Source organism: Hermetia illucens, chromosome 1, assembly GCF_905115235.1.
Source record: "Hermetia illucens chromosome 1, iHerIll2.2.curated.20191125, whole genome shotgun sequence".
Lineage (NCBI taxonomy): Eukaryota > Metazoa > Arthropoda > Insecta > Diptera > Stratiomyidae > Hermetia > Hermetia illucens.
The window spans coordinates 23,345,071-23,368,517 of record NC_051849.1 but is presented as its reverse complement, the minus strand read 5'-3'; the positions used below and the strand labels follow the sequence as shown (position 1 = coordinate 23,368,517).

The window sequence follows — 23,447 nt, the reverse complement described above, 5'->3', positions numbered from 1 at the left end:
GGTTTGGTCCCTAAATTGAATTACTGATAACAGTGTGGGTGCAATATTTTCGGCTACGAAAAGATCACTCTTGGGAACTTTTGTAATTATTGGAAATTGGGAAAATGAAATACCAAATTTTAATTATTTTATCTACTTTGATTATTGATTGATAACAAAAGATTTTCCTACAATTGTTTATTAATTTTTAGAAGTAGACGCCTTAGATGACTTCTCGTCAACACCTTTATCAGCATCCTGACTATTGGCATCAGACTCAGCGTCACTCTCTTCCGATTCATCTTCTTCATCATCATCATCATCATCTTCATCGTAGTCCTCATCGTCCTCATCATCTTCGTCATCATCGTTATTGGCATTAGTACCTTTATTTTTCAGAAAAAAAAGTAGAAAAGGCGCTGAATTTATAAATGTAATAAAATTTTACCTGATCCATAGTAAGCTCCATAGCCACCATAGCCGCCATAACCTCCGGCTCCCTCTTCATCGCTATCGTAATCGCCGTATTGCGCTTGCCGACCGAAACGATGACTTCGAGTTGACATGCTGAGATCCTTTGTTACGGATGTTTCATAATTGCATTTTGGACAAGGTATTGCCTTGTTCTTTTCGTACTTGAAACCTTTCCTTCGAACGTGATCTTCACAGTAGCAAGTCTTGCAACGTAAACACGAATATTGTCCGAGACGATTGCATGATTGACCTTTAGGGAAAATTCAAAGTTAAAAAGGATGAAAATGGAGACAACTGATTGATTTTACATTTGAAATTTTCTGATTCCAAAACTTGGCATGACGCCTGATGTTCAAATTGATCGTCTTCGCAAAGAAAGCCATCGCAGAATGAGCACTTGAATATCCTGCCTCCGTGCTCCCAGACTCCTCTTTCACATTCGATGCAAATGGCGTTCTGAAACATAACAACAGGACGATAAATTTCATTAGAATTTATAAAAGAATTTAATGAGAATGAATCTGATTGTAGAACAGCTATTTAAAGGTAAACAACTAGGGGCACCACTAAAATAAAATTTGACTAAACGAAGCCTAAAAATTCAACAATGAATATAATGATGTTAGAATGTTAGTATAATCGTTCTCCGAGTTCCTCTAAAAATACCCTCTCCTCTGAGGATATCGCAACTTGCATTGGCACCACGAAACAATGAATTAATTAAAGAACAGACTAATTTCGATTATGTCGTTGGAAGAAGGTTTACGGACGCATTGTGAGCCTGAAAAAGAACCCTTCAATTCAAAGGCTAGACCCAGACCTCGAGGAAAAGACTACTTCGCGCTGCCTGCGCGATCAGAATATGGCATACCTTACAAATCAAAAGTTCCAAGAGACAAAACCGTCCCAACTTCTCCAGGAGCTGCGTAACTAGGTAGGGGTCAACGTCAGTGAGATAGTTCCCAAACCTGTATTTGTGAAACCTATTAAACCACTTTAATATTTTACTTGAGAAACTGTGACGTCAAGGAACACAATTCTGCACCACACTTCTGAACACTTCAGTCCCTCATGTATCATTCTACAATCCTCAACGCGCCGTCGAGCGCGTCCTAAATTTACCTCGAGTGTTATCTGCCGCTAGATTTGCGCGATATCATATATTTGTTTGGTTTTCAGATTCCGGTGCTCACCCACAGCTCAAAGACTCGTGAAATTTTGTAGAAGGGAGGGACTAAAGTCTTCTAAGGACCACCACCCCCACATTCGCGAACCTGGCTAGCACAGGAGCAACCAACCTTCGCCAACTTTTAAAGTTTTGAGATAGCTCTCGCCTCTTGGTGTTCTCGACCAATACGGTTATCGCCAGAGAAATTCACTTACACAAAAAGAACTTTTGGGGTCATGATGTTACATGACTGCCAGAGAATGCAAATCTCACAGAATTGGCCCAGCTTGAGCAACCTAAGTGTACTCTGCGTATTCTCGTGCAAAATTATTTTCTATCAAGAATTCACTAAGCAAATGAAACAAAACACATTTTAATTTAACTGTTCAATTTTTTCGTTTTAGGCTGGCAGATACCGATAACTCAAGGACCACGACCCAGTTATTGAACAATTACTTTTACAAACCAACCGTGCTATTACCCCATTTCATGCAAGGCGCGAATGCTCGCAACCCAGAACGAGCGTTGGATACAACCATGGGCGCGAGCCTGGGGCCAAAGACCAACGGAAACTGAATTTTCTAAGAAACGTAACCCAACTAAAATAAAATACATTGCCTGAACTTCAAACCGTCTTCAGCATCGTACTTTAAACAGAAAAAAGGAATCGACATTCTCCTGGTGACGAATCAATCCACTAAAATATATAAATCAATTCACGACTCATTGCGCATATATAGCTCCGCTATTATATGACGCAAAAATTGACCGAAGATCAACAAGACAGCGACTAGACTACAAAGACACCAGTTTTTAATGCGATACGTTCACTGACAAGATTCGGCCTTCATTTCCGAACCCTTTCGAAGAAATGTTTTAGGATATTTAGCCTTTCGCACCCAAGCGAATAAGACGGGACCAGGATCATCCGCTATTAGTTTCTCGTGCCAAGCAGGACGAAGCAGCGTACTAAAGATGCAAGATCGCCCAACATGTACATCAACCACACGAGTACAGAACTTCCCCATGCTTCATCGATGCCCGAAGAGGCCGGAAGAAATTCCAATTTCGAAACTCAGATAATTGTTGCGAAAAGACCCCCACCATAGCGTATCATACAACTTCATGTAGAATAATTGAGAGATGATATCAATCAATTAAAGCAACCATGTACCACACGAATTGGTTGATCTTTTCCCTACGAATCTACCTGAAAAAGGACTGTCATCGGTCAGACTTTTTTACAAATTAACGATGTTTTCAGTAGCGGATCAACGAATTCGGCATTCTTCAGAGAAAAATCCATGAGGCACCTACGTGTCAGAACTTCTGTGGCAAGGACCTTGCAAAATCAGCAAGAAACCCATGGATCGTGCTCTCAAATCGAACCGAGATGCTTTCACCAGCACCGCGGAAGACAGCACCATGAGATTCCGCGGCTACACGGGCTCCTTTCGCATTACGAGCTTCCATAAACGCATTTTGGCGACGGAATCTGGAATTATGGTTCGTCCACTTGGAGGCACAATTTCAAATGTCGGGAATTGCGGCAGACGGTTTAACTACGCAGTGGTGGGCTTGTATGAGGAGGCCATCGTCAAGCAAATTGATCAAACGCCTGTCAGTAAGTGAGTCAGCAAAGTGTTAGCTATAGCACGGAAGGAATTCAAGCAACTAATTCAAAAGGGTATCTGCCGACCTTCAGACAGCTGTTGGTCATCACCACTCCATACGGTCCCTAAGCCAAACGGCAAACGGTGCTCCTGCTCGGACTACTGAAGGCTAAACGCCCAGACCATTCCATACCGATACCCCATACCACTCATCCACGACTTTGCGCACCATCTCGCAAACTGCCGCATCTTTTCGACCTTGGACTTAGCCAAGGCCTCCCACCTGTAGCTCCCGAAGATATGCCAAAGACAGGAATATGCGCACCCTTTGAACTCTTCGAGCTCACGCGGATGACTTTTGGGCTGTACAACTTGACGCAAACCTTTCAAAGGTTTATCCACTCAGTCCTGCGAAACCTTGATTTCTATGTCGTATACCTGGATGATGTTCTGGTCGCTTCTTCCTCAGAGTCTGAGCATTTGACCCACCTAAAGTGCATTTCCAACTTCTCCTTGAGGCCGGATTAGTTCTAAACGCGGACAAATGCAAGTTTCACCAGAATCAGGTGAGATTCCTCGGCCATTCCATTACCCCTGACAGAACCAACCCGACCCAAGTAAGGCGCAAGCAATTTCAAGCTTCCCGCGTCTTAAGACAGTGAAAGCTGCGGAGGTTCTTGGCATGCTAAAGTTCTATCGTCGTTTCCTGCCCAAGGCCACCCACCACCAGTCTGTTTTGAACGCGTACTGGCCCCAAAACCAAGGACACACGAGTGATTGCGTGGTCTGAAGAGGCTGTCCAAGCGTTAAAAAATTCCGACAGCAGCTAGTTGATGCTTCACTCGTGTCATTCCCTCAACAAGATGCACCCCTAGTCGTATTCGTTGATGCCTCTGACGTCGCAGGTGGTGGTGCTCTTCACCAAAAGGTGATGCAAAGCGTCCCCTCTTCAGCTTCGACACCTGAGCTTCTTAAGCCAGTACATTTCTGACATACAGCACGTGTCCGGCAAGGACAACATAGTTGCTGACGCTTTGTCACGTATCTCCGAAGAAAACATCCCCGCCTCAATCGACTTTCCGGCTATCACCAAGGCACAAGAAGATGACGCAGAACTTCAAAGTCTCAAGTCCAACCCCAAATACAAATTTCGGGAGTTGCCTATCTTCGGCTCAAACCTCACTATTTTTGTAAAAACTCGGAGAAGGGACCTCGGCCATACATTTCAGCCACTTTTCGCAAGAAAGTGTTCCATGCAGTTCACGATTTGGCGCACCCAGGCATCAGGACAACGAATCGGTTAGTTACCGGAAAATTCTGGCCCGATATGAATAAGGATGTCAATTCCTGGGCCAGAGAATGCATCGCGTGCACAAGTGTAAGGTCACCAGGCATGTAAGAAAAGAAGTGGGCTCATTCCCTCGAACGACCAAGCGGTTCCACACGACCCATCTCAACTTCACATGCCCTTTGTAAGATTCGCACGACTTCAAGTATTGCATCACAATGGTCGACAGGTTCACGCACTGGCCTGAAGCAGTACCTCTGGTTGACATTATAGCACAATCTTGTACCGAAGCCCTCTGTCGAGAGGGGATCCGGCGCTTCGGAGTCCCGACAGTGATAATCACTAATCAGGGAATGCAGTTTGAGTCCACCCTTTTCTCGGAGCTAGGTAAACTCCTGGGATTCAAAAGCCACTGCAGGCCACCCGCAATCGAATGGGATGCTAGAAGGTTGGCCCGCGACGATCCGTCCTGGACGCAGGTCTTGCCTCTCGTCCTACTTGGCCTCAGAACAGCCAGTAGGGAAGAGTTTGCTGCCAGGCCCGCGGAGCTGGCATGCAGGGAGAGCCTGAGGCTCCCAAGTGACCCGGTCTTTGACAGAAAATCGAGTCTCAGAGACTGAGGATTGCTGCGTCTGCTGAGAGAAAACTTAAAAAGAATGAAACGCATCCGCAATAGACGGCGCACCCAAAAAGCTCGATAAATGTACGCACGTCCTGGTCAGGACGGATGTCATCCGTAAGGCGCTGCAACCGCCTTATGAGGGCCCATATTGTGTGCTCGAGCGGAGAAAGCATTTTTTCCAGCTCGGAGGCTACCTAAAAACGGTATCCTTATCTCGACCAAAAACATTCTTTCCATTTGCAACAACTCCTAACCAACGGCGCGTACGCTTTAACATGTAAATGGTGCCACATTCCGAGTTTAGTCGCTAAAACCTCAGGTTTCAGCTGAAGGCGATGTGATGTGGCGCGACAGCCTGAATTTTAATTTCCAGTGCGGAATGCAACTTGCCACCCCTAGAGATCTCCACAGTGAGTGGCCACTCAATTTGCTGGACCTCGTTGCCATGCCCGGGAACCGAGTGAATTTTTGAATTACACACACAACAGAATGTAAAGTTTTATTTATACCACGTACAGAGGATAAAATCACTCCAGCCGAGCAGAGTTTTGACATCCATGAGGCCGACAAACTAACCGAAGGCGCAGACGATGTCAAAACAAACCTTGAACTTTTCAGCCCAACTGTTACGCTGCTCCGCAGTGCGAAGACGAGGCAGCGCCTGAAGATTTGGCTTTACTTTGACGGTACTGGAATGAGAATTTATTCAAAAGACTTAGATCCTCTGATGAGATCCAACAAATGGTTGAGGAGCAATGATTCATGTAACGGACCCTGACGCAAAATCTCAAGTCGTTAGACTAGCAGATTATAACGTCGAAGAAGGAATCACTTGTAAAGTAGTTGGTGGTCTTTGAAACCGAATGCTGACCCATCACAATCGGATACGCCCCACTCTATAACCGCAGCAAGAATGAACAACGCCTGCTTTTAGATGTCTCCCTGCACTGCAAGAATCTTGTAAGCTAAAAGCAGCTAAATTTGCTTTTGAATTCAGAAACCTGTAAGGACCGTTCCTTAGGGATTGACGCTTCGATTGAATGATGGATTTCAGTCAAGTGAGCCAAACTAAGTAATCGAGAACCTACTAGAACGTTTGACCATAATCAAAATTAAGGAAAGCAGCTTTTCATCCCTGCAACTCGTAATTTTAGCTTATCCAATCGTGAACGACACCAATCTCATTTTGCCGGGAGTCTCAAAGTGAAGACTTATTATTTCTAATCCTGAAAGAAACGATCATCCTACTAACCTGTAACGGGCACGTGCAAGCGTGCGATTGCAGACACTTCCTTCCATGGCAAACCCACGCTTCACAGAAGTCACAAATTGCTCCAACCATCCCCAATCCCGTGGTAAAAACTCCAGGATGTCTCACAACGCAGTCCCCGGTCTTCAGCATGCACTTCACCTTGCCGCAATGCGCACATATCGGAAGACGCTGCAAACTCTGGCAAAAGTAGCAAAACGCACGAGACTTCTGCTTCCTAGCAAATGGAGAAAACTAATTAGCATACAAACTATCAGCCAAAAACAGGAAATCTGTCTGACGAACGAACTTTCAAATTACTTTTGGCATTTCTCGCATTCCATCGGTGCATTGCATGGGAAATCTGCCAACGAGACCTCGCGATTTCGAATTTCTTTTTGTCGAAGCTTTTGCTTTTCAGCTTTTTTACGTTGCCCGGTCTTTTTCTTCGGCATGTTTTTGCTAGTTTAATGTAATACGCGCGTAGGGCAAATTTCGGAAATTTATCCTAAAAACACCCGGGACTTCCACGAATCACTTCCATAAGACTTTTGACAGTATCCAAACCTGTCATCCGCTCGTTAATTGAGCTGTCAAAGATAAGAAATAGGGGAAATCCACGTCACTCGAACACTGTACGGACTAAAAACCAACAATAACAAGGTAAAACAAGAAGAAGCACCACATTTGTTTGACAGCCAATCTAGTTGATTTGTCACTTTAGGTATTCGAAACCTCCTTGGTTGCAGGATAGCGCCGGTCTGCTGTCCTGCAAAGCTTCACAGTTTTTATTATCGCTCGATTCCTAGATTACTCAAGTGCATCTCTATGGATAACTCGGGACGGAGGTTTTCAATGTGTTTAGTGTGTGCATAAAATGGACATTGAGATCATGGCTGATGTGATATTTGTGATCGAAGGAACAGCCATCAATGGCGCGTATATAAATGACTTGAAGACGAATTACTTGATTCCGGCGCTTGAGTACTTTTCGCAGGGCATACTAGATGATCGTGAATATTTTTCGGATCGGAACACAACTCAATATGGCATTGTTTTGTATAAAACGGCGCAGGCTATGCCGAATAATTGCTCGGTAACTTATGGACCTTTCACTAGTCCCCAGAAAGTGTTGACTGTTATTGATAAACTCGAGTAAGTAGAGGGGAATATTGTAGAAATTGTGATATTTATAGTTAGTTGTACTGAAGGGAGTGTTGGCTTCATTTGAAGTTCGTAGCTACAGGGACAACTCACCTTCAAAATTCTGGATAACTTTTAGCAAAATCGAAAAATGTTTTGCAGTATCTTTTGGTTGATTTTGTGCATTATACCTAGGTAAAAACCATTGGGTACTTACACTTCATCTTTGTGAACGTTCAAATATATGTCTCATCCTGCACAAGGGGTGCACGGTTGCCCAACCTCATCACAGTTTTCTAATGTGCTGCCTATTCACTGCCAGTTTCAATTTCTGTTCAATTCCTCCGCTGATATTTAACTTGCTCACGCCCGTAGCTTTTCATGTGAAAATGTTGATAATTTATAATACAAAAAGTTTAGAAACTTAACGCCTTTGTTTGATAACTGCGACCTCTTGTCCTCTGCCAGCTCGGCGATGTCATTAAAAACACAAAAATGGACTACCATTTCGTTTTCCCAGCTCTCTTGGTAAGGGAAAGTGTTTTCTTCAACCTGTTTCACTTCTCTGTGAAGTATAGAGCGTCCCCATCGCATAGTAAATTTATCGCCCGTCCTTAGTGTCCGAACTACTCACTGACTTTTTCGCTTCCTAATCAGCACGTCCACGAGTGTCTGATAAATATGTCGACATGACTTTTGCAAGCTGTTGACGAAACCGTCCCACCACACGCAAGAGAAAAATTGATGTTCAGCGTCGTTCGCCACTCCATTGCAAAACACACAATCAGGAGATCGCCGGTAACACTGAAAACCTCCATGTTCGCTTAGAAGTTGGGTAACAAAGTAATCAACCTCATCATGCGTTCCGTTTAGCCACGGATGTAAATTTGTCGATGAGCCGCGCAGTCCTCTTTTGCCAAGAGAGTTGCCTCTCGGTAAGGGTTCTCGCCCTTACAGCGATAGATCGCTCTCGCGATCGTCATCACGGCCAGTTCGACGACAGTGCGATAAGAAGACGCCATTCGTAAAGCTCCCAGTTTCTGTACTTGAGCAAGGTGCTTACGATGCACCTCTTTGTCAAGGGCATCAGCCCATACCTCCGCGCCATTGAGCAGAACCGACTGCGCTGCTCCCATAAGGCGATGTCTCCTAGTAGATATAGGGCCCCCTACATTCGCCATTAGCCGACTCAAGGCGAACACTCCAGCTGCAGCCCTGTCCGCTGCTGCTTTGATTTGCTCGAAGAAGCTCATCGTCGAGTCGAGCATTAAACGAAGGTATTTAATCGCTGGTTTTGGTCTGGATCTGGTCAAGATGACTACTTCGATTTTTATCCAGCGCAAGGCTGAAACCATGAGCAGTCATCCATCCGCTTACCCATCGCATGAATATGCCAAGTCTGCTTTGCACCTGTTCAAAAATGCGTCCGGCAACAAATGTCGCAACGTCGTCTGCATAACCGACCAGGCGCAACTCTTCGGACATATCGAGTCTCAGTAGGAAGCGTTCCAGAGGTCGGGCTCTAGAATGGATCCCTGTGTTACTCCCGACGTGATTTCCGGCCTCCGGGTTCTCAACCGTCTCATAGGGCAAGGAGCGGTCTTTCAGATAATCCCTCAATATCCGCAAGAGATAGCTTGGTACGTGGAATGAGTTTTCTAATGTGGCTAGCATATTTGTCCATCTTACGAAATTTAAGGCATTTCTGACATCAAGCGTTATAAAGAGCACTATCCGTCGATATCGGCTGCTGTGTGCCTCGGTTTGATGAACCGCATCTACGATCTCCGTAAAAGCATATACTGTGGATCTCCCTTTTCTAAACCCGAACTGCCTTGGGGATAAGTCCCCGGCAGCGCGGATTGCTTCAGCGAGTCTTCTCCTGATGAACTTCTCGAGCACTTTCGCCGGCTGTGTCAAGCATACACAGCGATCCGTATGCAGACTGGAGCTCCGGGTCTCCTTTTTCCTTGCTGATCAGCGCGAGGGTGGGCACTTTCCTATGACAAGGAAAAATGCCCTCCTTCAAGCAAGCGTTGACCGCCTCAATCAGCAAGTCTGGCCGTTGTCGGCGCAATAGTTTGTAAACCTCCGTCGAGATGCCATCAGGCCTTGGCGCGTTCTTGCTTTTCATGGGGAGAACCGCTTTTTCGAGCTCTCTCATTGTGAAAAGCGAGCAATCCTCGACGCTTTCCACGCTAGCCATCAACTCGTACAGGATGTTTGGGGAACAATGCCCGTACAATGCGGTCCATTTGGTCGGTACTTACAGTATATACAGGGCTTCCACAGAGCCCCGATTTGCTGGGTGACAAGCTTATAGACAAGTCCCCACGGGTCTTCATTTACCTCGTTGACAAGGTTCTGCCAGCCGCAAGCTTTGCTTTTATTTATAGCGCTGCGGAGTCTCCTTTCTGCTGATCTATACTGTGCCTTTTTAGCGCATGCCTCCTCGTTGGCGTGCAAACGTTGTGCCAAACGGCAGAACTTATGACACTCCCTCCGTAGGTCGGCAATTTCTGCCGTCCGCCAGTACATAGCAGACTTGCCACGCCTGGGGCACCTCCGAAGCATGAAAGCCTCGCACGCCGTTGTTATCAGGTTCATCATTGAATTTACGACGGTGTCAGCTGCGACGCCACTACTGCTCCAAGAGCTTCGACGAACTTCCGGATGGTCACCCTCGTGACATTCCGCAGGCAGGGGGAGCGTCGCGTTGGTGTTCGCCGGCAAGTAGCGTAAACCACTTCGAACGCGATGTACTGGTGATTATTTGCCGAGAAGTCTTCTATGACTCGCCACCCGTCCACCGATGATGCTAGAGATTCCGACCCAAAAGTGATGTCAGGAATGCTTCCTTCACAGCCTGAGCGCCGAAAGGTTGGCGTAGATCCGGTATTAAAAACTACGAGCCCGATTCTCGCCGCCATTTCTAGAATCCGTTTCCCTCTGGAGTCTGACTGAGGCATACCCCATACAAGGGCCCTGGCATTAAAATCACCGCTTACTAGGATTCGTCCCTCCATGCTCGAAACGGCGTCCTCCAGAGCATTAAGCCAGCGCCGAAAGTCCGTCATCGTCTCGTTCGGCGTCAGTAAACGCCAAAAAACGTTATCCCTAAACACCGGATCCAGACACCGAAGTCGAACGTCGACCCAAACCCAGATGGCAGTGGTGTCCGATAAGTCGAGATGTCATAAGGCCGGGTCCCTGTTTCGGTATTGCTCGCTAATTAACACTAAATTAGCATTTACTTCCGCAGCGAACTGTGCTAGTAACTGCATTACATTCCGGTAAATGTTAATTTGTAAAATGCGGATCATGCCATACGCACCCTAGCTTGAGCAGTTGATGACTCTTCGATAACTTCCGAAAAGTTCATGTCTAGCATAGTGACATGGCGGGTGGCTTCGGCGGTAGTCCACTCAGCATACTGGACGGATAACCATTCCACTCCAATATTCTTTTGCTTCCGTTACCGTAAACTGTACTATCTGAACGCTCTGTTGGTATTCAAATATCTGTTTCTTCTAATTCGATGGCTAGCATTTTATACCTAACTTCCAGATGTGGTGATAGTTTCCTTAGTGAGTAATCTGCAAGACTAAAGTTCCCGAACTTTTCTCACCTAACCCCTGAGAAGCGGCGGTGGTCTATAAACATTCAGATTGAAACTATCTCTCCAGCTTTCACAACCGCGCTCGAGACCGACTTTTTTATTTTTGATATGAGGGCTACCATCAACATCTTCCATTGAATTATCAAAAATCTTACAACTTATAATGCGATATAGTATGGCTGTCATTCACTTCATGTGTTACTTATTCACTTCCGCTTCCAATCATCTCATTCGTGGATAATTAACCTGTGCGTCGACGAATGTCTTCGTTCGAAATTGTACTTCCATTACACATTGCAGGTAAGTGTTAACAGAAAGAACATTAGCGCAAAACAGTCTCAAATTGACTCCATAACCCGATGTTCATGGTGTTTGAGGAAAGATGTTATCACCCATTGAACTCCTCCACGACCTCCGGCCAAGGCAGCATGAAGAACGTCACCGGTAACAATAAGTCGGGCTCAAACGCCCATGTATCGCACGTCATATTTGATGCCATCATTTGTCGCTCTGATAATAGTTATTAGTTTCGGTCCTGCGCAGAGCACATCAGATACACTCCCTGTTCTGTCGAAAACTTTTTTGAGATCGATGAAGAACAGGTGAAGCCAAGATCTAATTTCAACAAACTGTTTCAAACTGATTCGCAAGGTGTTGATATGGGGAAATGCAGGCACGCACTATACTTCAATACCTTCCGATCATGGATCCGCTTCCACAAGTCCACAGTCAACCAGATTTTATACCGCCCTTCAGGACGTGACCGACAACCTGCGTAGCACCAGAGAAAAGAGCATTTTTGATGGCGACCCAGTGCTCATCGGTATTCTCAGGTGGGTTTCTCAGTGTATCTGCCATCCAATCAGCAAGATAGGTCTCCATATCATAGCTAGATCATACTAGCAGTCGATGTTGAACTTGGGGGGTTGCAGCTCTTCAAATCTGCGAGAAATGGTGGACGCAACACGGTAGCGAATGTAAGAGATCATCAGATGGTTTTCCTTTTCGGGACCGAGTCGCAGCGTGTCTCTTTTACGCACATCCAGAAGATAACTCCTAAATCTAATGCTGATCGCAAAGTGGTGAATCTGATTCCTCGTACGGCGTGGGTCAGTTGAAACCCAACTGACCTTAGGCTTAGTCTCTGTGCTCGAGCACTGTGCCAGTAATGACGAGGCGGTGGAAGCTGCAGAAATCCTCAAACCCCCCGCCACTATCGTTATGGTTGCCGAGATCATATTTCCCTATCGTATGTATGTCCGAGGAAGGTGTTATCAGAATTCACCTTGACACTCAGATCACCTAACACGATCACCTCTCCTCATCATCATCATCATCAACGGCGCAACAACCGGTATCCGGTCTAGGCCTGCCTTAATAAGGAACTCCAGACATCCTGGTTTTGCGAGGTCCACCAATTCGATATCCCTAAAAGCTGTTTGGCGTCCTGACCTACGCCATCGCTCCATCTTAGGCAGGGTCTGCCCTGTCTTCTTTTTCTACCATAGATATTGCCCTTATAGACTTTCCGGGTGGGATCATCCTCATCCATACGAACTAAGTGACCAGCCCACCGTAACCTATTGAGCCGGATTTTATCCACAACCTGACGGTCATAGTATCACTCATAGATTTCGTCGTTATGTAGGCTACGGAATCGTCCATCCTCATGTAGGGGGCCAAAAATTATTCGGAGGATTCTTCTCTCGAACGCGGCCACAAGTTCACAATTCTTCTTGCTAAGAACCCAAGTTTCCGAGGAATACATGGGGACTGGCAAGATCATAGTCTTGTCCAGTGAGAGCTCTGACCCTATGGTGAGACGTTTCGAGCGGACCAGTTTTTGTAAGCTGAAATAGGCTCTGTTGACTGACAACAACCGTGCGCGGATTTCATCATCGTAGCTCTTATCGGTTGTGATTTTCGACCCTAGATAGGAGAAATTATCAACGGTCTCAAAGTTGTATTCTCCTATCCTTATTCTTCCTGTTTGACCAGTGCGGTTTGATGATGTTGGTTGATTCACCTTCGGTGCCGACGTTGCCACCATATATTTTGCCTTGCCTTCATTGATGTGCAGCCCAAGATCTCGCGCCGCCTGCTCGACCTGGATGAAGGCAATTTGTACGTCTCGGGTGGTTCTTCCCATGATGTCGATATCGTCAGCATAGGCCAGTAGTTGGGTGGACTTAAAGAGGATCGTACCTCTTGCATTTACATCAGCATCACGGACCACTTTCTCTACGGCCAGGTAAAGAAGACGCATGATAGGGCATCCCCTCGTCGTAGACCGTTGTTGATGTCGAATGGTCTTGAGAGTGATCCTCCTGCTTTTACCTGGCCTCGCACATTGGTCAGGGTTAGCCTAGTCAGTCATATCAATTTCGTCGGGATACCGATTTCTCTCATGGTCGTGTACAGTTTTACCCTGGCTATGCTATCATAGGCGGCTTTAAAATCGATGAAGATATGGCGCAACTGGTGTTGCCGCACAGAGAAAACCTGATCTTTTGCTGATTTGCCTGGAGTGAAGCCTCTTTGGTATGGGCCAATGATGTGCTGGGCGTATGGGGCTATCCGGCCTAGCAAGATAACGGAGAATATCTCATAGATGGTATTCAGCAACGTGATACCTCTATAATTGCTGCACTGCGTGATATCTCCCTTTTTATGAATGCGACAGATAATGCCTCTTTGCCAATCGTCACGCATTGACTTGCAGTGCCACACGTTGAGCACAAGTTGATGAACCACTTGGTGTAATTGGTCGCCTCCATATTTAAGCAATTCGACTGTAATTCCATCGGCTCCTGGCGATTTATGGTTTTTAAGCCAATCAATTGCACGGACTGTTTCTTCTATACTTGGTGGTGGCAGTATTTGTCCGTCATCTTCAGTTGACGGGACCGATGTTTTGGTTGTTCAGTAGTTCATCAAAGAACTCAACCCATCGCTCCAATATGCCCTTTCTGTCGGAAATCATATTTCCCTCTTTGTCTCGGCAGGATGAACATCGAGGTGTGTAAGGCTTCATCCTGCTAACTTGTTGGTAAAACTTCCGCGCCTGGTGCGGTTGCTCCCTGTGCTTTTCGAGTTCATAGACCTTTTGGTTCTCCCAGCCTTGCTTTTCCGTCTGTGAAGTCGCTTTTTCTGAGTTCGTGATAAGTCTCCGCGCGTGTCTGCGTCCTTTGAGAATGCAGCATTCTTCCGTTCCGTTGCTAGCTTACACTCATCGTCAAACCAGCCGTTCCGACTCTTTTTGCGGCGGGGGCTAAGTAACTTGGTGGCCGTATTTATTCTTCAGGTGATTGTGAAGATCATTTGTTGGTGAGGACCAGTTGGTACAATTTGTGCCGTTTTTAGCCGCGGGAGACTCACTTCATTCTTCTCCGTCTGCAGCTTTTCGTTATGAAAGAGCATCCAGGGGTCACTACTTAGAGGTGGAGATAGGGTTTGGTAGTAGAGCTGTTGGTGTTGGTTAACAGGCGTTTCTCAGGTTTTATGCTCGATCGTGGGTACCAATTCACGTTTCGCCCTGGGACCTACACTACCCTTTGACCACCACCAATTCCTTTCTATCACCGTGCAAAAGCACATCCACTCGCAAATGCATATATATGTAGACTGATTACCGTCCTTTTCCGTAGGAAGAACGCGTTTGATGAGAGATCTGACTAAATCTAAGAGGGAATTTGTTCCATTCGTGATCATTTCATCTTCTAAAATGAAGAATAAATTAAGAAGGATGATTAAAAATTTAAGATAAATAAAAAAACTTTCTCACCCAATTTAGTTTAAATTTCTCTTTCAATTTTCAAAGTGATTCATCCTATTCTCCCCAATTCAGCTTAACTGGAGGAAAAAGTGAATCGAATGCCAATTTAGCAGAAGGGCTTGCAACGGCACTCGTTTGTTTCGACGACCTGAAAGAGCGTCGATTCAACGACGTCAATGTTCAAAAACATTGCATACTGATTTGCAACAGCTCCCCATACACAATGCCCGTCGTAGAATGTCCTCAGTATGAAGCAAAAACTGTGGAGCAGCTTGCGGCAACATTTCATGAGGTAAACCTTGGAATTCGAGACTTGTTAGACTAAACTAATGTAATACAATTTTCAGAAAAAGATAAATTTCTCAATCATTTCTCCACGGAAAATTCCGATCCTTTTTAAACTCTTCATCACAGCCGGCGGAGACTTGCCTCTGACGACAAAGAATTATTGCAAAGATGTACGGCATTTAGTTTTGTTGAAAGGATTCAAGTAAGATATTGACGCTTAACCTGTCTGCAGTGATTAGAGAATTATATTCATTTACAGCTTGAAAGAACGTCCGATCAGTCCTAATTCTCATCCGATTCCGAACAATGCAGCAAGTCCATTGACAACAGTTCAGAACAATGTGGAAACTCAAGGCAACTTAATAATGCCACCGAATGCAGCAATGCGTAAGTACTTTGAAATTATTCGCTTTATAATTGTGATGATATAAGAAAGGAGATGATTTTAATTAATCAATGGAGAAAGAGCTTCAAACACTGCTCAGAATCGTCAACTCGTTGTTGTTTCTGGTCGATTATGAGCTCGCATGGCACCCACTTTGAACAAAGCTTTCGCTTACCCAAACATTCATGCACGATATGCCCAACACGTTCTTTTGATATCTTTAAAGCCTCAGCTATCTCGATCAACTTTACTTTGCGGTTATCCAAAATATTTTGTAGACTTTTTTATGTTTTCGTTGGTCACAGTCTCTTTGGGGCGTCCACAGCGTGCGTCGTCCTCGGTGCTAATTTCGCTTCGTTTAAACTTAGCAAGTCACTTCTCAATGGTTAATTTTCCTGGTGCAAAGTTCGAATAATGTCTATGACTTGGCTTCAACAGTATTTTTTCGCCAAAAAGCAACGCTTTATTAACATACGAAATTCCCTTTTATCCATTTCCTTCAAATCAAAAGCTGCTTCACTCAAAATTCTCTATCCCACAGACTAATAGTCCGACAGCTGTCAAATTTGTACACATGGGTAGTGGCGCCATCTGTGTATCAATCCACGAACTTTTCAGCTCACCTGATATCCCTTGGACCTCCCCATTAAAAAACGCTGTAGCATGCAGTGCTGCCAAGCTACGTGAGTCCCGCCCTTGGACAACGAAGCCCATAGTAATATCCTAGACAAAATACCTCGGCAACTGTGGGCGTTCTCAATGAGCTACGCCACACGCAAGCCGAGTTTCATGAGAAATTTTGCTATGGATAAAGTTATGACACACTATTCTTCACCGACGTATCAAAGATGTGTGGAGTCGGCGCGCGAGTTTTCTCAGATATACACAGTGCACCCGAGTCGTATGGTCTCTCAGGACTCAGTGTATCCCTGGCGATACTGGAAGCCTGTCAATAGCTTGGGCATGATTTAAGCCCCAACCGTAGCATAGCCGTTCTGACCGACACCATAGCAGCAATCAAGGCTTTGTACTCAATGGCAACATTCTCCAGGTTAGTAGAGCAAGGACGCGCTGAACAGTCTGGGCGGCACACTCAAAGTTGCCTTCCTCTGGGTTTCCGGTCGTAGGAACATGGAGGGGGATCGCCAGAGCTTTTGAGCCAGACGCGAGCATTGCGTACAAGAGTGCAGCAATCCCCACGGGGCACTGGCACATAGGGGACCATGGCGCCAGGCTCGTCAGACCCAGGATGTCGCACTGCGTCCTAAAAGGACTACTATGCCCCTTTACGGGTTATTTTTAAATATTCTCTCAAGTCCCTGAACCTACTTTGGACAAGTGTCGGACACTGCCCCAGAACATGTGGAGATTTCATCACTCTAATCACAGAATCTACAGACATTGTCCGTAGATATCCCTAGCTTCCTCAGGTGATAGTTTAGCTTGCACTGACTGCTATTGCCTTCCACCGTGGAGTAACACCCCGGGAAATGAATTTTGAAAAGCGTGTATCCTGTCCCTATTCTCGGTATATGTCGCATATTCCTTTTTTCGACAGACAGAAGATATGTCTTGTTTTTGGCTATAGCTTTACATAGCCTGGATGCTTCTGTGGTTGGCTCTATTCCTTCACAGAATTCCCTGAAGCTCTTTCGTTTTGCTTCCCTGATCGCCGTTACGTTACGCCGTCAGTGCTGTTTTCTACCTCTGTAAATCCCCGGTTCATTCCGCCCAGTTGAGGAGTTTTAGCACCCCATTTCTCATTTTGGTAGTGTACGTCCCTAGATGACTTGACTGTTTTAGCTGGACAGCTGGCCTCATATGCGCCAATGAGGCTTTCCACCACTGTTTCTAGCCCTATTTCGCTCCGGATGTCACCGTTCACCTGTAGACGAGTGCCAGTATGTTCTCGTGAGATTCCTTATTATTCTATTTACTCCTGAGTTGTGCTCAATGTCGAATCTGATTATGCTGTGATCCGACAAAGAAGGCTCATCCGACACCCTCCAATTCTTGACGAAGCCGCTCATCAGAATGTTCCCTAGAGTTATGTTTAGTACTTCTTGTCTGGTGCTGGTTGGTGTTTCCTTACATTATGTATTTCTAACTTATTACTGGGGATGAATTGTAGAAGGTAGTCATCTCTTCGATCAATATCGCTGCTTACCCCAGACCTCGTGGTGAGCGTTGGCAATTTGCCCTCGGTACACCCAGGGTTTTTAAGCCAGCACTACTCCAATGTTATCCCTGGAACTTGGCCTTCCAATTACTGCAAATGCAGCATGGTGGAGGTTTAGCTGGGATATTTTAGTGCTGGCAATCGGCTCCGTTAGTGCTTGGAGCTCTTCCCCAATATAGGAGCATTACACTCCTCCTCCAGCGCGGCATTTCCTTGGGTTTCGTTGTCCGACTTGAGCTCTAGAAGGCCTAGATCAAGGTCTTCCAGCTTCTCCTCTTCTTTGGGCATTTGGTTCACTTCCCTGCTCGGTCCTGCCCTTTTAGCCTCAATGGCTTCCGATATACCGAGATCCCGGTAGGCTTACCACCCAATATGTTCTCCAAAGTATCCTTCCTTCCCCATACACGTGGACAGTAGGCTACCTAATCGGTAAGTGATGAGGCAGTTAATTGACTCCAGAGGTCGGTCGTCTACCCCGACCTTGAGGAGTTTGCCTAAAAACTCTCTATAACCGCGTGTGGAGTTCCATGTTTTGAATGATGAGGAGGCTTAGAAGCTCCCCCGTCTCAGTCGATGCGACTTTGAAAAGGTAGACCGTCACCATGTGTGCCCCTGGTATATCATCCCCAGCACATGTCGACAGTTCCGTTCCCTTCTACCCTGGCAATTTAGGGACTATAGCCCTAAGCCAGTCCGCCGTGTCCTCTGTCGCGCAGTCTACCAGTATGTGACCTCGTAGAAAGCGTATGTCGGTGAACACAAGCTCTTTATTCTATTCCTCACACATTTTCATGACGATGTGGTCCTCAATTATTTACTGCCGCTCAAGTGTGAGCTCCGGAAATAATTTCATCAGTATGGCCACGCGAACGCTTTTTACCGTATTAGCATAGCTAACGGCGGCTGCTGACTCCTACCGTCACTCCTGACCGCCCTCCCTCTTGCGGGCTAATTTCCGCTGCTCCTCGCTTTCTTGGCTCTGATGCTGAAGGCTTACATCTGTCCTCAATCTACTTAAGGACCTCCTCTAGTTTCAGGCCGTCCTTCAGATAGCGCTGATAGCAATTGGCACCTGCGCTACTGAGTTTGTGTGCGGACCCACTTGTTTTTTTATTTATTTTTTTTTGTGTTCGTTTTTATACTTATATGATTCCCACGAATATGGGGGTTAGGAGGGCCGCCGTGCCAAAGCTCCCTAGCACGTTAAGGACAGACTTACTCATTGAGACGACTCGGTCCCCATAATATCCTGCATAGGGGCAGATGTTTTTCGACTCCTCGATGTAGATCCGTTGCATTTTGTTAATATTAGGGTCACCTCGCACAGGGTGTGGCTATCACTACTCACTGACGGTCTTGGAAGACGATTTCTGGAGAACAACACATCAACCTCGAGAAAGTTAGGTTGGCCCCCAGAAGACTGTATTCCACATGGTCAGACCTTATAATTCGCGTTGTCTAAGCTGCAGAAGGGAGAGAGAAACCCTCAAGTAATTCTCTTACGATTGTCCAGCTCTTGTTAGTGCCAGACTATGGACACAAGGTAAGCCATTCTTTAAAGACCTTCAGGAGACCTCTAGTTGCAAGGTGGAAGAGCTACCATCCATGAATGCTACAGGCTGGCTCTGAAGATCGCAGTCTGGACCCTGCGCCCTTGCTTTTGCCACACTTGTCATGGTTACTACAGCGCTAATTGGGCTTCTTGCGGTGGAATGCTGCTTCAATCTGTTTAAAAGAAAAAGCGGGATCAGGACGATAAAATGACGAGTGGAACCTCGAGTAGCTATCCCGGTGCTAATGTATCACTATTTCGCAATGTTTTTGGCGTTCCCATCCGTCGCTTTTTTTGCAATTGTCACAAAATGTTTACTGTTCTCTTCACTGAGCTCGCACCATGCCATCTTACACAATCGTCGGCCCCTATCACGTCCGGGTCACCAACATCAAGGAAAAGCAGGAAAGTCAATAATCGCTAATTTTCTAGACAAAATACAGCCTTTATTGTGGTTGGCAAATTTTTGAACATCCCCCAAACTTTGCAATTTATTGCAATTTTCTTAAGAAAAAGCTAAATTAATTATATGCCATCAGTCTAATCACATCTTTTTTTTTATTTTCAGAAAACGTAAGTGAACTTTCTCTCCATATACTCAGATATTTAACTTTAATTTTACATTAGCAACCACAACATCAACAACACATAAACCCACAATTCCAAACGGGTCCCCAAAACCCCATACCCAATGCATACAATGCAAATACGGCTCAAGGGAACAGGTGAGTCATTCATTCAAATAAAAACCATTGAAGAATCTACTTTAAAAATGTAACATCAACGTAGATGGCTTTATCCACCTCAGCAACGACCATTTGTCCAAGGAGCCGGGCCACAGCAACCGCAACAGAACACGCTGCACTGTCAGAATCCGAATTCTGCTCTCATTTCGCAGTTATCTACGCCACCTAATCAACCTTGTAAGTTATCTACACTTTCTGCTGAATTCAGTTTCGAGAAAAAAGAGTTTTCTTGTTTCAGTGGGCGGCCAAATGCTTACTCCAGCGCAACAGCAGCAGCAACAAGTCCTCCGCATGCAAATGATGAATCAACAGCAGCAACAACAACAGCAATTGAATCAAATGCAACAGCAAAATTCACGTATGTAGTTTCATTTATTTTCTTTCAATAATGTATCTGAAGACAAAGGATCCGTCTGAATCGTTAGAAAAATTTAGGGATGTGATATTTGACTCCATTTTCTCCACTTGAAAGAATAGTTCTTTAGTCCCGTTTGGGAATTTGTGCAGTAAATTAATCAGGCGCTTATTCGTGTAATTTTTTCGACCACGAAAAAGTGAATCCTTCTCTAATTGCAGCAAGCACACATGTTCCACCGCAGCAGCAACAACAACAGCCAAATCAACAGCAACAACAACAAAGTGGTCCGCCAGATGCTGGCGCAACACGGGCTCGTGAAGTGATTTGGTCGGGACTTCTTGAATGGCTAGAAAAGACTAAGCCTGAAAGTACGAAAGTAGCACGATCGGTTCCATGCGAAGTTACGGCCAATATGAAGGATGGAGGACCTGAGATGTAATTTCCTTTAGCTTTTCTTGTTTCATAAATATTCAATATCAGTTCCTTTGCTCTTACAGTAAAGCAGAGAACTGGCCGGATAAGCTTATCATGCAACTTATGCCGAAACAACTTATTGGAAACATCGGCGGGCAATATCTTAAGGACTCGAAAACGGTGGTCTTCAAACCAAACTCATGTGACACTCTAGAATCTCTGATTAAAGTTATGAACACTGGAGTGGTAAGAAATCTTGGAGCTCTCTAGTTCTGACATGTTCAGCCATTAATCTACAAATTTCCCCACAGGCAGGATGCGTGCATTTCACAACATCAACGAACAACCAGCCAAGCTGTGATATCAAAGTTCTCATTCTCCTCTACACCGCTGAGAAGAAAACATTCTTGGGTTTCATTCCGAATAATCAACAAGGATTTGTGGACCGTCTTCGAAAAGTTATCCAACAAAAACAAGGGATGGGCCAACAGACGGCCGGAGGTAATATGCAACAGCAAAATATCCATGTTCCGAATATGGCGAACCCTCATCCACAACCGCAGCAAGTGGTGGTAAGTCTAGGATAAATCGGTGTCAACAAATTTGTATTAAACTTTTCGAGATTTATTACAGCCGAAACCGCCACAAATGGTGCCCAACATTCAACAAATGCAAGAACAACAGCAACAGCATTTCAACGCTTATGGTCAAATGCCGATGCAAATGCAGGATAACATGAACGCAGTTCAGCAAAACGACTATAAGATGAACATGTTGCAACAGCAGCGCATTGACGCGATGATGCCTCAGCAGGGCATGGTTGTGAACGTAAGTTTTCAGCGCATAACTTTCATCTTATTTTGTTTTAAATTCCTCAAACCTTTCAATCATTACAGCAAGTAGCGGTTCAAGGACAACGAATGGTACGGCCAATGATGAACAATAATAATCCAGGATTAAGGCATCTTTTGCAGCAGGTACTTCTCCCTTAATGCTCAATTCCAAGGGCCAAATATTAACTCACTTTTCATTTGTCTATTGCAGCAACAAACTGCGCCAACAAACCAATTCCGACCAGCGATGGGGGCAATGCAAAATCCGAACATGGGCGGGCCGCATGTTCCAAATCGGCCCAACACTTTTGAAGATCCGAACTTTGAATTTATGTGAAAGCTGATGATGTTCAAACAAGAACGGGAATAGAAGAAGGGTCAGATGAATTGATTACTTTCTATTTAAAATTTAGGCTGAGAATATAACTTCAATTATAACCAAGCAAAATGTTGTCTTCTTACTGCTAAACTGCCTGCCTTAGTTTAGGACTCACTGAAGCTGTGGAGATCTGAAAGTATATCTCTCATCTGCTTTCGAATGGCGATCCTTCCTCCGCTGGTGAGAAAATATTATGCCGAAAACTACTACCTAGAAAGGAGATTCAAGTCGAGTTATTGTTATCCGAGACAGTTCGCTTACTTGCTACCCCCCTCCCCCCCTTTTTTTTCAGGAGGATGTTCCAAAACATAATCTAATTCCAGTTCCCCAACGCAAAACACAGACTGTTTCTGCCAATTTAGAAATGGTAGCTGTTTGCGCTGCTAGAACTGAGCCACCTGATTTGACATGTCCCGAAAAACTTCGTCAACCACAGGCCGCCCGTGCACCTTCTGAATTTTGGGTAGCTTGGCCCCCAACGTATCCAGAGACCCTGAATCCGCACATGCCAGGATGGCCTCTCTCCTCTTCAGAAGTCTCTGCCGCCACATAGACTACAGCAGCTCGGTGCCGACTTTATAACCACCCCACTGCTTCAGCAGTTGTGTTGGCGCACGATCACCAAGGGTTAACTCTGTCAGCAAGTGATTAACTTGGACCACCTCACTCACTGACGGCGTGATGGCCGACGGGGTAGAGCGTCAGCCTCTCAGTCTCGCTGCTCTTGGTTCAAATCCCAGTCAACAAGTCCGTCCTGTGACTGTCTCGCTGCTGTGAACTTGTCACTTGTCCAGCCTTAAGTGTAACGATAGCGAAACTAAAGCACAGCCTGACACTATGGATGCCTAATACTCCAGTAGAGAAGTGAACAAGAAACGCTAACTTCACTCACGGACAGGCGTTTAATGCACTGCTCCTTCAGCCTCTGCGACGCTGGCTTGAACGAATCATGCTTCAAGCTGGCGGAACCATGTTGCCGGGTTCAGATGCCAAAACGGCGCCACTCACACTGAGGCTTCTGCCACCATTCTGTTCGTGGACAGTTCTTCAGGCAAGGCGATGTAACCCGCAAGGACAACCGACACACGAGAGAAACAAAGACTGGAGAGAGTGAAGGAAACGATCCATTTCGCCGCCTCTTGCGGTGTTTTTTTTTAGTTAAACCATTCAAATGAACTCTGTCAACTTGTCCAAAAATGGAATGATCAGCTCATGTAACACGATCTCAGACGGAATCTGAATAAAACTGAATTTTTAACGACCGATCCCCATGAAACAGGCACAATCACTGTCAATGGCAATAACCTGCTCAGAGCTGAGCGATTTAAATATCTCGGATCAATGCTATCAACCAAAACTCCACCATACTATTAACATAGTATG

At 45.4% G+C, this 23,447-nt stretch overlaps 2 protein-coding genes across 4 annotated transcripts; one reads left to right on the top strand and one right to left on the bottom strand.

The window, feature by feature from the left end:
• Positions 1-117: 117 nt before the first annotated feature.
• LOC119652062 (zinc finger protein 330 homolog) lies at positions 118-6,975 on the bottom strand. The gene is made up of 5 exons (XM_038056002.1): positions 6,715-6,975; positions 6,397-6,631; positions 762-909; positions 428-703; positions 118-365 (listed from the first exon to the last, which is right to left on the bottom strand). Exons 1-5 carry the CDS (start codon positions 6,846-6,848, stop codon positions 181-183), a joined length of 978 nt encoding a protein of 325 aa, XP_037911930.1. The 5' UTR covers positions 6,849-6,975; the 3' UTR covers positions 118-180.
• Positions 6,976-7,084: 109 nt separating this feature from the next.
• On the top strand, positions 7,085-22,127 carry LOC119652053 (mediator of RNA polymerase II transcription subunit 25). Of its 3 annotated transcripts, none has more exons than XM_038055991.1 (14): positions 7,085-7,548; positions 14,976-15,222; positions 15,278-15,420; positions 15,478-15,605; positions 19,903-19,907; positions 19,962-20,059; positions 20,124-20,257; positions 20,319-20,438; positions 20,636-20,873; positions 20,936-21,098; positions 21,164-21,424; positions 21,486-21,680; positions 21,749-21,829; positions 21,897-22,127. In XM_038055991.1, the coding sequence occupies exons 1-14, from the start codon at positions 7,271-7,273 to the stop codon at positions 22,020-22,022; spliced, it is 2,217 nt and encodes a 738-aa protein (XP_037911919.1). In that variant the 5' UTR covers positions 7,085-7,270; the 3' UTR covers positions 22,023-22,127. The 3 variants fall into 3 exon arrangements, with proteins under 3 accessions (XP_037911919.1, XP_037911924.1, XP_037911921.1); XM_038055996.1 differs by having other exon boundaries at positions 15,003-15,222; positions 21,897-22,035; XM_038055993.1 differs by having other exon boundaries at positions 20,657-20,873; positions 21,897-22,035.
• Positions 22,128-23,447: the final 1,320 nt, after the last annotated feature.